The sequence below is a fragment of the Eulemur rufifrons genome, chromosome 29, assembly GCF_041146395.1.
Source record: "Eulemur rufifrons isolate Redbay chromosome 29, OSU_ERuf_1, whole genome shotgun sequence".
NCBI lineage: Eukaryota > Metazoa > Chordata > Mammalia > Primates > Lemuridae > Eulemur > Eulemur rufifrons.
In genome coordinates, this window is record NC_091011.1 from 54,153,715 (window position 1) to 54,168,736 (window position 15,022).

At 36.5% G+C, this 15,022-nt stretch overlaps 1 protein-coding gene across 1 annotated transcript in view; it reads left to right on the forward strand.

Annotated features, from left to right (window-relative positions):
• The first annotated feature begins 3,225 nt into the window (after window positions 1–3,225).
• The window catches only part of PCLO (piccolo presynaptic cytomatrix protein), a 360,664-nt gene continuing 348,867 nt past the window's right edge, over window positions 3,226–15,022 (forward strand). The window contains exons 1-2 of the mRNA XM_069462070.1: window positions 3,226–3,733; window positions 10,117–11,638. Of these exons, the coding sequence (XP_069318171.1) occupies window positions 3,474–3,733; window positions 10,117–11,638 (1,782 nt within the window). The 5' untranslated portion in view covers window positions 3,226–3,473. The remainder of the gene's footprint in view (window positions 3,734–10,116; window positions 11,639–15,022) is intronic.

Genomic DNA, 15,022 nt, shown 5'->3' on the forward strand with positions numbered 1-15,022 from the left:
ATTTTCGTATGTTATAATGAGCTCTTCAAAGCATTATTTTAAATAAATACTTTCATAAAGTACTATCAGTTGTACCAGAGTTTACTTCTCCATTCTTCTATTCTGAGACAGTAATGACTGTTTGAACTTATTGTTATTTTAAATAATACTGTAGTGAATATCTTTTTCACAAAACCATTTGGTAACTCAAAGATTTCTTTAGAACTGATTTCCAGAAGTGTATCACAGATTATGCATCTTCTTAAGGTTCTTGATAAGTATTGCCAACTTATTTTTCAGAAAGCCTGAATCAGTTTACACTCTCAAATTTAGTTTATGAAAAATCTTATTTTATAAAACACTCACTGGCATTATTATGACAATGAGTTGAATAGGGATATAACGGGTACTTATAAATAGTCCAATATTTAGATTAATGGTTGCTGAACACTTTGATCAATATGTGATATTATTTCTAGTTAAATAAGCTAAAGTATTTGAAGATTTTAAAAATTGTAGATATTTAAAAACTAGTGAACTACTTATTTTTCAATATTTAAAGACCATTTTAACTTCAATTTTTGCAAAGTCTTTAATTTATTTGAGTACTGCACACACAAGATTGTCTTTTGATTTTATCCTGGGTTGAATGGTATCTGCAAAGAGATGGAAAGACTGGGCTATCTCATGCCAAGGAATCACTAGCTAATCATGTTTAGTTATTAACAATCATATTTATATTGGTTCTTATCTACAAAAATAGAAACTACCTGGGAAAGTGAGAAAGGACTAAATGAAAGGAAAAGATTTGTTTCTTTGTAGTTCAAAAGTCACTTTAGAAAGACATAATGGTATGTAACAGTAGAAGTTTTCAGAAATCTATTCATGACCAGCCTAAGTGAATTAGATCTGAACTATCAGCCTGTTAAATCTAAATTCAAATAAATGATCAGTAGACTAAGTATATAATGAACACAGAGCAAAAAATATTTTGAACATAGCACCATTAGTTCATTTGTAGAATAAAACTAATTAAGATATTTTTCTGGCTCAACAAAGAGAAACTGCATAAAGTTAGCTCCAGCATTTGGCTCCTCATCCTTATACCTTAGATTTCTGAGAATTCATACATATGCAATGCATTTGGACTCTGCCCTGCCCTGGTGTTTCTCTTTATCAAGAATACCTCCTTAAGCCTAGAGGATTTAAAAAAAAAAAAAAATTCAAAACTGAGTTATAAAGGTCCCAAAGGAAAAGTCATATTAAAAAGGTAACAACCAAAATATTTACCAAGTGCCGTCATCAGATCTGTTTTCACAGTCCAATTACTCTTCATGTCATATATCCTATTTCTCTGTTTTCTGATGATGCTTTCTCCTGGGGGAGAGGAAAGAAAGAGAAGATGAATGCAAATGTTTGCACAATGGGCTCTTAATATTCCCATCTTGCAAATTATTACTTTTTGTTTAGTCTATCAACATTACTTTGCATATTATCACTTCTTTTTTTCTCTCTTTTTACTTCACAGGCTCCTTTCCATTTACAATGGAAGAAAGTATGGAGTTAACAATATAATTTTCTAAGCTTAATCATTATTCTGGGGTTGTAGTTTGTAAAGGTATACATCTTATCAATTTTTGAAGCTTGTGGTTTATGGCTGTGAATACATCAAATATATTTTATTCTTGCAAAACTGGAGCATATTATGAGAAAATAGCATATGGATCATCTCCTTTTCCCTCACATCCATCTAAGAATGTTACTGATTCCCAGGGCAGCCTGGGTCATCAAGCAGCTACCAATTTTGTCAGAGAAGGCATTACGATCCAGGATTGCGTACCTAATTACGTACTTTTTTGAAGCAAACTCGCTTCTAGGAGGTATGACCATATTGTGTACTGGTCTCACAATGATTTGTTTATGTAAGTGAGAGGGTTCTCTATTTGTATATATGACTCTTTGCAGCTGTGACTTTGGAAGTCACATCTCAGTATGTTATGAGACAAAGTTTATGCAACATTTTTCTAGGAATTCAACCAGTAATGTAACATCATCTGATAACTAGCCATCTTTAAATGTAGTAAATGTAATCACAAATTTTTATCACTATGCCACTTTTTAGTTTCAATACAACTGTATGGTAAAATATCAAACTGTATAACGATTATTACATAAACTTGGAAACTTACTTTCTGAACACCTTATTCATTTCCATCTATTTATTCATTCCTAATTGTTAGCGTTTTATTTTCTTTAACTTAAACAGTTGAGACATTAAGTCCACATTGTGAGGAAAGGTTAAGTAGCAAAACTGGGGTTGCAGGGTCAGTACTGAACTACAACAGTCCCTTCTAAGAAATGTAATTGCAAGAAAAGTGTGTATGTGTGTGTGTTGGGGGCGAAGTTAGTGGAAAAAGTTGTTATTAGTTGTATCTCTGTTGCGAGCCAGCTGTATGGCTGTTAAGTTAATTTACCTTTTTGGGTTCTTTTGTCTACAGTAGTAAAACAGATAAAATGAGGGGGAATGAAATCATGTTTTCAATTTTTCAGACTACTATAGCATTTTAATATTTTACAACCTGGATTTTACTATAGTACCCCAGGTCCACAATATCCCATAATCTTTACTTTTGCGTAGTCCCTTCAGGGAACACAAGTTACAAGCATTCGCTTACTGATGTTTTATCATTTTAATTAGTTTTAATCTAATTGTTCTGTGAACGCTCTAAATGAAAAGGGCCATTCTTAGCTCCTTCTGGGAAATTTGCCTTAAAGCTATCAGGGGTCTCTCCTAAGAATCTTCAGTTACTTGAACCCTTTCCTAGGATCTTTCAAAAACCCTCCCTTAAAAAAAAAAAAAAAAAAATTGAAACTACAAATCCCAGGAGCCAAAGCTGGAAAGACACTTTCCCCGCCAGCCTTTCCCCACCCCCTTGAATCTAGTAAGCTAAAACTCAAGTTGAGGCATCCTGAAATGTGCCTGAAAGAAACAATGGCTGTTTTGCCCCTCTTTTTAGCTGTGCTGTCACTGGGCTCCTTTAAATCGGTGCCGAGAGTGAGGAAGCAGATAGGGCGACGCAGACTGGGGTGGGCGTGGGACGCGGGCATCACCTGTTCCGAGAGGCGCGTGCGCACTGAGAGGGCGCGGACAGGAGGCGGGGCGCGGTGGGAGGGGCGGACGGCGCCCGGCTGGCACCGCTCAGATCTGCTTTTCCCCGGCTCCGGGCGCTGAGGCGGCGTCCGGGAGGCGTCTTCTGCAAAGGTTGCCTGGCGCTGTCCAACATGGAGGAAGCACCGGCCGCGGGCGTCACCTGCGAGCGGGACTAACTCCCGCCTGGCGTTCCGGGCAGCGGTGCTCGGTCCCGAGCCCAGGGACTCGGCCGCCCTGAACGCCCCGCGAGGGACCCCGGCTCGGGTTACTCCTCTGGCCGCGGGCTTCTCGACTGGGACGCAGCGCCGGGAGGGAGCACGGTGGCCCCGAGTCTCCCTGAGCCATGGGCAACGAGGCGAGCTTGGAAGGGGAAGGGCTCCCTGAAGGGCTGGCGGCGGCCGCGGCGGCAGCGGCGGCAGCCGAAGGAGGGGCTGGCGGGGCGGGGAGCCCCTTGCACACCGTGATCCCGGCCGGCATGGAGGCGGATCTGAGCCAGCTGAGTGAAGAAGAGAGGAGACAGATCGCCGCTGTCATGTCAAGGGCGCAGGGGCTGCCCAAGGGAAGCGTTCCCCCGGCCGCTGCGGAGTCGCCTTCCATGCACAGGCACGCACAGCATGATATATATGTCCGGGCATATATGTACGGCTTCCCGTGCACATATGTGCCAGCACGGCGGTACATATATGTCGCCTCCGTTCATTTTATTCTCCCCTATGGGGTGGCGATAAAGAGATCATAAGCCTTTTGATGGGCGGAATAAAAATGATGCATTGTAGAGTTTCTGGTGGGATACTCAAGGGTTATGTTCTTGGAACTGTGATTTTAGGTTGTGATTTTTGGCCTTTTGGAACCTTTTCCCTCTGGGATGGCGTGGAGAGACGCCCTCCAGTGTTTTACTAATCTGGAAGTCTTCCATTAATTCAAAACGGACGTGTATGGGAAATGGATAGAGCCTGGTGTTTACCTGTCTCTGTTTAAACCTTCTCTTCTGGCATTTCGGGGTCTTTTTCTCTGTGAGTGATAGCTAAATATTTCTGTAACAATACCTTTAATCCCGCTGGAGCTGATTTGTCCTCCCCACCCCACCTCCAGAGGAGGACAGAAGCTGTTTAGGTAGAAAGAATAGAATGAATACACCTTTTATATTCAATGAGGAACCCCAAAATATGTTGTGGCATTAAACAGATGGTTTGGTCACAGCAAAGCAGGTGCTGTACATGTATTTCTGAATTAGCATATGCTATTTTTTAAACCACTGCTCTTTTTTATGCAAAAGTGGCTTTCAGTTTATGGAAGAACATGTGAATTTGCATTACCTTAAAATTAATTTTCAATACATCCTCTTAAAAACAAATCAATGACAACTTGCACAATTATAAGAGCTAATCTGTAATATTAACATAGTCATTTCCGTCTCTAACTCCATTTTCCTTCATCCCAATAAATTACTTGTTTTCTAATTAGAGTACTAAGAGGGTATAATCATTGTGCTTGCCCTGCCTTTATTGTTGTAAACAAACCTTTTAACTTTGCACCCTCCAGTAGAGAACAGTTGTCTGTCCCTGGTTCTGAAACCATTCCTGCTTTATGACAACAGAAGGGAAACCTGCAATTTTCATTTGAAATATTGAAAATACAAAAGACCTTGATATATAGGTGTAGATTCTTATCCTCTACTTTATTAAAAAATCATTTTAACTACTTTACTATCACATAAGTATGTGCATACAATTTTGTCAAATAATTATCAAATTTAATGAAGGAGAAATGTAAAATGTTTTATGGATAGTGGCAGTATTTTCACATAAAATCTTAAATGCTTAAGATCTGTTAGGTAAAAAACCCTATTTATCTTGACAGGAAACTATGGCTACTAGTGAAAACTAGTCCCTTCATATATGTTGTTCTGTGTTTTAAAACGAGTATTATATTGGGCTATTTCTTTGGTAAAAGCCTTTCTTATTCATTACCTTAAATAGTACAATTTATGATATGTACTATTTTTCTCTACTTGATGAAAACTTGAATTGGAAACAAATAGTATTCATTCACTAGATTTTCATAAGATAATAAGGTACAATTTGTTAGCCTTTTAGAAATGTATGCCAAATCTTTTATAATTTTCCCTGGGAGGCACAAGCAACAGGTCTAACATGCTAGTTACAAATACCAATAAAAGTGTGCTCTTTGATTTCTAGATTTCCAACTTTTCTGTTTAGAGAGCGCTGAAACATATTATTTCAGCCTATTAAACTATTGCTTTATGCAGTATTTGTATCAAATAGTATAATTTTAAAGCTCTCCATTGATAATTTTATTATGGTGGAATTCTTATTGATATATAATCTGTGGCCTAGACAGTTCTTGGTGAAAGCGTCATTCAAACACTAAAAAAGAAACACTTAACTTTATGATTTTTGCAACTTGCTTATATATTACTGAAAGATTTCTATAAAAAGTATATCACTTTTGGAAGTTGTTATTCCCATATATGATAACCAAAGAAATGCTTGGTTTATCATGTAGACTTTTAGAGTTAATTTAAATGTATATAAGAAAGTATAACCAAATTATTTGAAGTTTTAAGCATTTAAGAGGTATGAATTAAACATGGTGGGAATTTTTTTTTTTTTTAAATAAAGGTTGAGGACCTAGGTTGGCATCCTATTGATTTTAAATAATTAATAGTAAATTACACATACTTCACAACCAATGTGCCTCAGGTTCGTTGCCTTTAAGTAAGGCTAATAATACCTGTCTTAACTTTCTTAGGGTCATTGTTAGGATCAATTAGAAATTAAAAGGAATGCTTTTATTTGATTTTTAATTTAAAGGAAGCCTACAGATATAACAACTGGTAATATCAATGTCAGCAATAGATGACACCACCATTGATGATGGCTACAGACAAATTATATATTGAATTATACATTGTTAGGAGTTATTTAGTTGTGTTGATATTCTGTTACATTTGGAAAAGTCAGTGTGATGGAGTGAAAATCACCTCCTTTCCTCCAACCAAGAATCAGGATACCAGATTTCTGTGACTGACCAGTTTTACGACCTTGAGTTAGTCTCTTTGCTTCTTTTGATCCCTGTATCCTGGGACTTAGAGAACAAATGAACAGATATTCATTTATTTATATAAGTAATATATAAAAATAAATAGATATTGCCAAAGTTGCTTATATTTCTAATATTATAAAATTATATGTGACTCAGCACTGTCAAATATCATTGCCTGTTGTGTTACATTTAAAAAATATTTTATCACTCCAAATGCTTTTCTATTCCTACAGTTGCATATATATTTACCTCATTTTAGCTAAAATATTTTTTCTGTTAACCTATGAAAGAAAAATTCAGATCTAAGGATGAAAATAGAAAAATGAAGAGGGAGGTAGTATTAACCATGGGTAGTTACAAGCTAGAAGTCTAAGACAGGTTACACATTAAATGCTCCTGGATTTTTGACTCATTATAGACCTAGGGAAGTGCAATTTTATTACTTTTTATATTCATTCTATTTACAGTTAGAGAAATATCATATAAGAAGGGCTTTACTAAAAAACTTTTCTGATTAGTAGAATATTTTATCTGAATTCTGGCTTCCTTTATTATTTTCTTTAATACTCCTTTGTGCCTCCCAGCCTGGGTAGATGCCTCTACAACTGTTTTCCTTCCTAAAGCAGCAGGCTAAGACCAGGTTATAAAATGTATATGGAATCTATACATTTGTATCTCAGAAGGCCTCCAGAAGAATTTGAAGTGAATAGAATTCAAGAAACGTTAATCTAGAGTAAAAGAAAAACCTGATATATTCGTTTCTGGTTCACTCATTGTTAATCATCCATTTATTCATTAATTCATCAAACATTAATGCTTATCTACTAGTTGCCAGCCTTGGTTCTAGTGATGCAAAGATAAGTGAAATATATTCTCTCTCTGGGAGTTCACAGTCTAGTATACAAGGCACAGATTGCATTTTAGTCTTTTTTTTTTTTTTAGTAGAAAAAATGTTATACCAAACAAAAATTCACCAAAAGACCACAGTTAGCTAAGACACCTTTTTATTTTTGTTTGGTATTAAGCCAGTATCTTCTCTAATGATCTTTCTATTTCACATTCCCAGATCCTTGTGTTTTACATTTATTTACATATTAATAACTATAGCAATTAAAACTAAGTTTAAATTATGGGCATGTCCTTATGGCTGTATAGGTATTTTCTGAAAGGGGGATTCTATAATATAGTTCAATTTATATTTGTAGAAAGTACACGCAATTATAATTCCTGGTGCAAACAACTTGCTTTCACTTCTGGTGTTTATGATTATCAGGAATATTTGTTTTTCATGAAGTTTATTTTTTGTTTTGCACATATGTTAGATTAAGTGAAATAATATTATCACAAAACAATGATTAAAATAAATTCAATAGTATTTTCAAGAGAGGACAGTTTAGTAAAATTAAGATCAGATTTTTTTGTACTCTGTAAAGTTAGATTTCTAAGACTCTTTACAAGGCAGATAGTTAAAATGTCTAAATAATTACTTATAGAATAATCAGATCTATAATGTAGTCCCTAAGCATGTACCCTTCAAGGGAATGGTATATTATCTTAATTAAATGTAGAACATTTCTAGAATAATAACAAGATCTGAATAGTGTACCTCTTTGAAAATAATCTATTTTTGGTTGTATACTATGGCTCTTCTGCCTTCACATGTAAGGGAGCACATAGGAAGGCCTATAAAGAAACATTTAAAATGATCTTTGCCAAATGGAAATATGTAGCAGTGCATCTTAAAAGATATCTTGGAGCTGGGCGCGGTGGCTCACGCCTGTAATCCTAGCTCTCTGGGAGGCCGAGGTGGGCGGATCGTTTGAGCTCAGGAGTTCGAGACCAGCCTGAGAAAGAGCGAGACCCCATCTCTACTAAAAATAGAAAGAAATTATATGGACAGCTAAAAATATATATAGAAAAAAATTAGCCGGGCATGGTGGCGCATGCCTGTAGTCCCAGCTACTCGGGAGGCTGAGACAGGAGGATCGCTTGAGCCCAGGAGTTTGAGGTTGCTGTGAGCTAGGCTGACGCCACGGCACTCACTCTAGCCCGGGCAACAGAGTGAGACTCTGTCTCAAAAAAAAAAAAAAAAGATATCTTGGAACTTTTGGAATTATCAAGGGTAGTAATTTTAGTTATGTTTAAGTGAAGGCTTCAGAGACATGGTAAAATATACATTTTTGGTTACCTTTTTCCTGGAGGAAATTGCCAAAACTCAGAATTTTATTTATTAATCTTTTATCAGAAAATAACTTTCTGCATATATTGCCATTTATAAATTATTTTCTTTCCTTCTGAGTCTTTGCTACTTAGAAGTAACTCTTCTCTGCTTCTTTCTACTGTGCCTTACATCTTGATCTGTACTCCAAGTTCTACATTATTAGGGAAATTCTGAAATTAATATGAAGTATTGAATATGAAATATGAAATTTTTATCCTGGTCCATTATCAGATAGATTTGGCAAACCACATTAGAATCTCTAAAACTTTATTGTGATCATCTCATATTTTAGGTGCTATTGAATTACTCTTCCTTTATTCTTGTTTCTTTTAATTAAAGAGAAATACAACTTTTCCAAAATGAAAAAGCTACATGCCTATCAAACGAAATACTTACGATCTGATTTTCTCCATAATTCTAATGCAGAATATTCTTTCAGTTGCAACTTTTATCAGTAACAAGTGGCTTATTTTAAAAATTGATCTATTCAATATGACTTTTGGCTAAATATATATATATATATATATATATATATAAAAAAAAAAAGAAACACCTATTTTACTATAGTCATTTAAAATGAATTATGTTTCCAAAGCACGTTTTACAAATATATCTTGCATATCTGTCTATGAATTAAGAGAAATCTTGAAAATTAATTACTTGTTATATTTTAATATTAATGTCAATAAGATTACTAATAATCTGTCAATGGCAATGATAAATGATGTAGCAAACATTGTATAAAGAGATCATTATGTATCTTCTTCATCCAAGAAAAGTAATAGTACTTTTCAAAAGTGGGATCCCAACCAGCTTGTTACTTTTTGGATATCAGAATATATCTCAGGGTGCTTTAAGCATTTATTATTACTTTGCATAGAAATTTCACATGAAGAATTAGCTATTAAAAAATAATTAACACTGGTCTTCCACAAGAAAGATGGAGTTGTTTCTCAAGAATGTCAGTAATTAAAGTAGACATTCTCATTCTGTAAAGTTTAATAAGGATATTTGATGACTATTATCTTTCTAGATAGAGTAAAATTAAATTGATTATTTATTTTCTCAGCATCCCTGGAAAGGCATAATATAACCTCCATTATCAGAAACTGCCCTTATGTCACATCCTAGGCCTTATTTAACTAATGTAAATTTTCAAAATGAAATTAAAAAAAAAAAGTTGCAGCAGCAAACTCAATTTTAATATGAATGTTTTTACTTCTCAATGCTGCTACTCTTTGGGAGACTAACTTTCTTTGACTGAACTTTTGGTTAAAAAATGATATACCCTGTGAACATGTATGAATGGTAATGACATTGCATTGATTTATTGAGGTTTTCATTTGAACCTATGTTTTGTTAGCTTTTAAGTATGGCCAGATTCTATCAAGTGTAAATGTAAATTATTGTTTTTATTATAAGTATTTTATAATATTTTATCTTAAGTTTTTATCACCCATAACAAGTATTGTTTTTTCTTTTCTTCATCTTCTTGTGGAAAATCTTTATGCATCCAAGGAAAGAAACAAAAGCATTAAAAATTTTATGATCACTTATAGGATGCCACAAAAGTGGGTTCTAGCTACATTTATATATTTATAATTTTGAGATATAAGAAAGCAGTAGCCAATAGCTTTTTAATATTACTTTTATTTGAATTAATTTCCATTATTTTCACTTTTTTTTTCCACTCTTCTAGGAAACAAGAGTTGGACAGTAGTCATACTCCAAAGCAACCAGGAAAACCACCGGACCCTGGACGTCCAGCTCAGCCTGGTCTCAGTAAAAGTAGAACTACAGACACTTTTAGGTTGGAGCAGAAATTGCCTGGGAGGAGTCCTTCCACTATTAGCTTAAAAGAATCAAAGTCCAGAACTGATTTTAAGGAAGAGCACAAGTCTAGTATGATGCCTGGCTTCCTTTCAGACGTTAACCCTTTAAGTGCTGTCTCCTCTGTTGTAAATAAATTCAACCCATTCGATTTGATATCAGACTCTGAGGCATCCCAGGAGGAAACCACCAAGAAACCAAAAGTAATTCAGAAGGAACAAGGAAAACCTGAAGGAGTCACAAAACCTCCATCACAACAATCATCACCCAAGCCAGCTCCTAAGCCACCAGGACCTGTTAGAGATCCACTTCAGCAGGATGGCTCTCCCAAGTCAGTATCTTCTCAGCAACCAGAAAAAATTAAATCACAACCTCCAGGTACAGGAAAGCCAATTCAGGGGCCTGTCCAAGCTCTTCAGACAGACCAGGTGAAATTGCCACTTCAACGAGATGCAACCAGGCCTCAGACTAAACAGTCAGACATAGTAAGAGCAGAATCAGTTAAACCCTCACTGCAAAGCCCATCCAAACCAGCTATTCAGCAAGCAAGTCCTGGAAAACCTCCAGCCCAGCAGCCTGGACCTGAAAAATCACAACCTGGGCCTGCAAAACCCCCAGCTCAGCAGCCAGGGCTTGCAAAACCACTTGTTCAACAGCCAGGGACAGTGAAGCCCCCAGCCCAGCCTCCAGGAACAGCAAAGCCTCCAGCTCAGCCTCTTGGGGCTGCAAAGCCTCCAGTTCAGCAGGCTGGGTCAGAGAAGCCTTCATCTCAGCAACCTGGGCCAAAATCTCTAGTTCAGCCTCCTGGGATTGGAAAGACTCCAACACAACAGCCAGGACCAGCAAAGCCCCCAGCACAGCAGCTGGGGGCACCAAAACCCCCAGCTCAACAACCTGGGCCACAGTCTCCAGCTAAGCCACCTGGGCCTACAAAGACTCCAGTCCAGCAGGCTGGGACAGCAAAGTCTCCAGCTCAACAACCTGGGCTGGGAAAGACTTCAGCTCAACAGCCAGGCCCAGTGAAGCCTCCTGCCCAACAGCCTGGCCCAACAAAGACCGCTTCTCAACAGCCTGGCACAGCAAAGCCCCCACCTCAACAGGCTGGCTCAGAAAAACCCTCAGCTCAACAGCCTACTCCAGCAAAACCTTTAGCTCAGCAATCTGCAAAACCAGTAAGCCAAATGGGAACTGGAAGACCTCTGCAGCCATCAACAACTTCACCTACAACACAGCCTCCATCACTAGGCCTCCCTAAAACCATCTGTCCTCTTTGCAATACCACTGAACTTCTTTTGCATGTTCCAGAAAAGGCCAATTTTAACACATGCACTGAGTGTCAAACCACTGTCTGTAGCCTCTGTGGTTTTAACCCCAATCCTCATTTAACCGAGGTGAGTGCATCTATTCACTGAGTCCATGCTTTTCTGCCATATCATCATCTTACACAAATGGTGCTTAGTTTATAATTTATGTGACAGGATGGCATTGTCTTTCTCTGGCTTCCTCCTCTCTTCCTTTTTTTCTTTTCTGCTAATTGTAAATTAGAATTGTTTTTTTTTTTTGCATTTTCTGCAATAAGCAGCCCAAAATATTGCCACAATTTCTGAAACAAATACAAATTGATTGAGAGATGCTGAGCAGCTACTCATATCATTCTATGTGTAAGACCCACAGTATTTATTATTTATCATACAGTGATATTACTGTAACTTTTAAATTGATGCTCCTACCTACCAAAGTTGTGGGACTCATAACTGGGATTATATTTGTGTTAGGAGAAAAGTGGACAGTGTTTTCCAATTCTAACTACAATTTTAATATAAAATAGAATACAGTTTTTTAATCTGCACATCCCCTTTCCCTGCTAGTGATTTGATGTATCCAGTGATAGCATGCTTTCCTCATTAGTTGAGAATCATTAATAACAGCATAGATCAGTTCACAAAGGAAAAGGTTGTTATAGCAAATTCAACATTTATGGATGTCTTCTCAGAAGATCACAGTTTTTAATCGCCAAGGCTTATATCTGGGTAATCCTTCCTGACCCATCAAATCATAAAGAGGCCAATAGTGACACAAAGGAGTACAAGATTATTTACTCAGATTGAAGATAGAAAAGTAATTCTCAGTGAGTCAACTAACTTTATCAATATTATCTCAGTGCTGAACCCCTCGAATAAAATATTAGTAGCATTTTAATACATAAAGATTGGGGACATTTTAGGTGGAAGGGACAAAACAAATGCAAAACAATCAAAAATTCAGAAATTCCCTGGAGTTAGGGAATGAAACAGTGATGATGGGATAATATAAATAGAGAATAAAAAGGTTTAGGGTATAAGAGAATATAAGAAGTTTATTTTTAAAAGAGATCTATTAGCCTCTTCTCAATGAGAAGGTACAAAAATCATTTAGTCTGTCTAGAGGACAGCTGTTAGTGGGTTGTCTGTGCATTACATCTGCAAACACCCCAGAAAGTAACTGACAGCAGGCAATGAAGGATTATGTGATCTAAATATCTCTGAGAGATGAGGCTTGTGCACTCTACTTATAAATGAAATCTATGTCGTGATAATCACAAGAATGATCATCATAGGTAACTGTTATGTTAATTTAGATACTAATCATGAAAAATTATGCAGATTTAAAATATGAAAACCTGGTTATTTTCTAAAGTATCTTTCACTTTTTAAATAAAAGTCATATTGAGTACTTTAACTTTTCAAATAAATAATTCTTTAATGATAAAATTGTAATTAGGCTGGAAGCAATGGCTCACACCTGTAATCCTAGCACTCTGGGAGGCTGAGGTGGGTGGATCGTTTGAGCTCAGGAGTTCGAGACCAGCCTGAGCAAGGGCGAGACCCCATCTCTACTAAAAATAGAAAGAAACTAGCTGGACAACTAAAAATATATAGAAAAAAATTAGCCAGACATGGTGGCACATGCCTGTAGTCCCAGCCACTCGGGAAGCTGAGGTAGAAGGATTGGTTGAGCCCAGGACTTGGAGGTTTCTGTGAGCTAGGCTGATGCCATGGCACTCTAGCCTGGGCAACAGAGTAAGACTCTGTCTCAAAAAAAAAAAAAAAAAATTCTAATTAATAAGACTATGATGCATTTGAATTATGGAGGAAATCAGGTTATAAGTAGTCTGTTTATATATATAAATATATATATATATGTATAGCTTTTTAAATTTTGGTAAAGATATTTCTGCCCATAGTATACTGTCTTCATAGGAATGTGAAGTAATAATGACTAAAATGAAAGATGATCATCTTATAAAATGTTTAGATTTATCACGTATTGGTGGCAATCTGTAAGGCAGAAATATGCAATTAGAAATTTAAGGCATATACATTATTTCTATATCCACTTTATGGAGATATTATTTGAGTACCTACAATATGAAAGATACTCTGCTACATGTTTAATGAGATACAAAGGTAACTGAAACATAAATGTTGATCTTAACATGATTAAAATGTGCTAGATTAGATAATATATGCACAAGAAAATATAATACAGGCCTAGATGATAAGAGCTGTGACAGATATGAACAAATATTATGGACTTCTGAGTATTTCCAGTGGATTAAAGAAAACTTCATGGGGAAAATGGCATTTCATCTGGGCATACAAGGGCTGTCCGGAAAGTATCCAGCCAGGCAACTGTTCTCATTATATTAACAATGGCTGGATACTTTCTGGACAGCCTCTATATAAAGATAGATACTATTTAAACACAGAGGATATGAAAGAAGGTAATGATTTGAGCCATGACTTAGAACCACAAAAGTGCAGTATGTGTTTAGGGAGTCAGGAATAAACATGTTAGCTAGAATAGTGGAGAAGTAGGCAATGAAGTTGGAGATTTTGGCCTTCCATATTTAGCAGGTACTGCTGAGCATTCTACTTTATGAAACTTATTATGATTAATGTAGTCATACATTTGCTCATTCATTTTATTAATTGGTGTCAGATCCCTACTTGTGGAGCATCATTGAGTGCTATAACAAAATCAAATATTTGTTAGATATGAAGTTTTCCCTCAACCAAAAATAGGGGAAATAAAAGTTGTATGTAAAAAAAAAATCATCTATATTTATTTCTATGAAAAGTAAGTTTGTGTAGGACTTTACATTTCACATAATTCTTACTTGTTTGATCAAAATTAAACCCCCAAATAATTTTATGAGCATATATTCTGTTTCTCTATTATAGTAATGAGGAAACTAGCATTTAAATGGTTACTATGGCTGGTTTAGTTAAGAGGATTTCCCAGATAGTAAATTACCAAGCAGAAGTTAAACAAAATCTTCTAATTCCAGGTCAGTTTACTCACGGTGGGGAGAGAGATAAAGTGTTATGGGGTCAAGGAAAGAAACCACCATTGTCAGTGGGGGATACTGGAGTTGGCTTCACGGTAGGAGAAGTATTTGAGATGGTAATGTGAAGGATAAATAAGAATTTGGACAAAAATGATGGACATGAAAGGAGTTGGAAATGTGAGGGCAGGCAGAGGAGCTCACTAGCTGAGTAAAGGAAGGCATGCCCTCAATGATTGGGTAAGCTTGGACAAGTTATTTACACTTTCTTTTTTTTTTTTTTTTTTTTGAGACAGAGTCTCACTTTGTTGCCCGGGCTAGAGTGAGTGCCATGGCGTCAGCCTAGCTCACAGCAACCTCAAACTCCTGGGCTCGAGCGATCCTCCTGCCTCAGCCTCCCGAGTAGCTGGGACTACAGGCATGCACCACCATGCCCGGCTAATTTTTT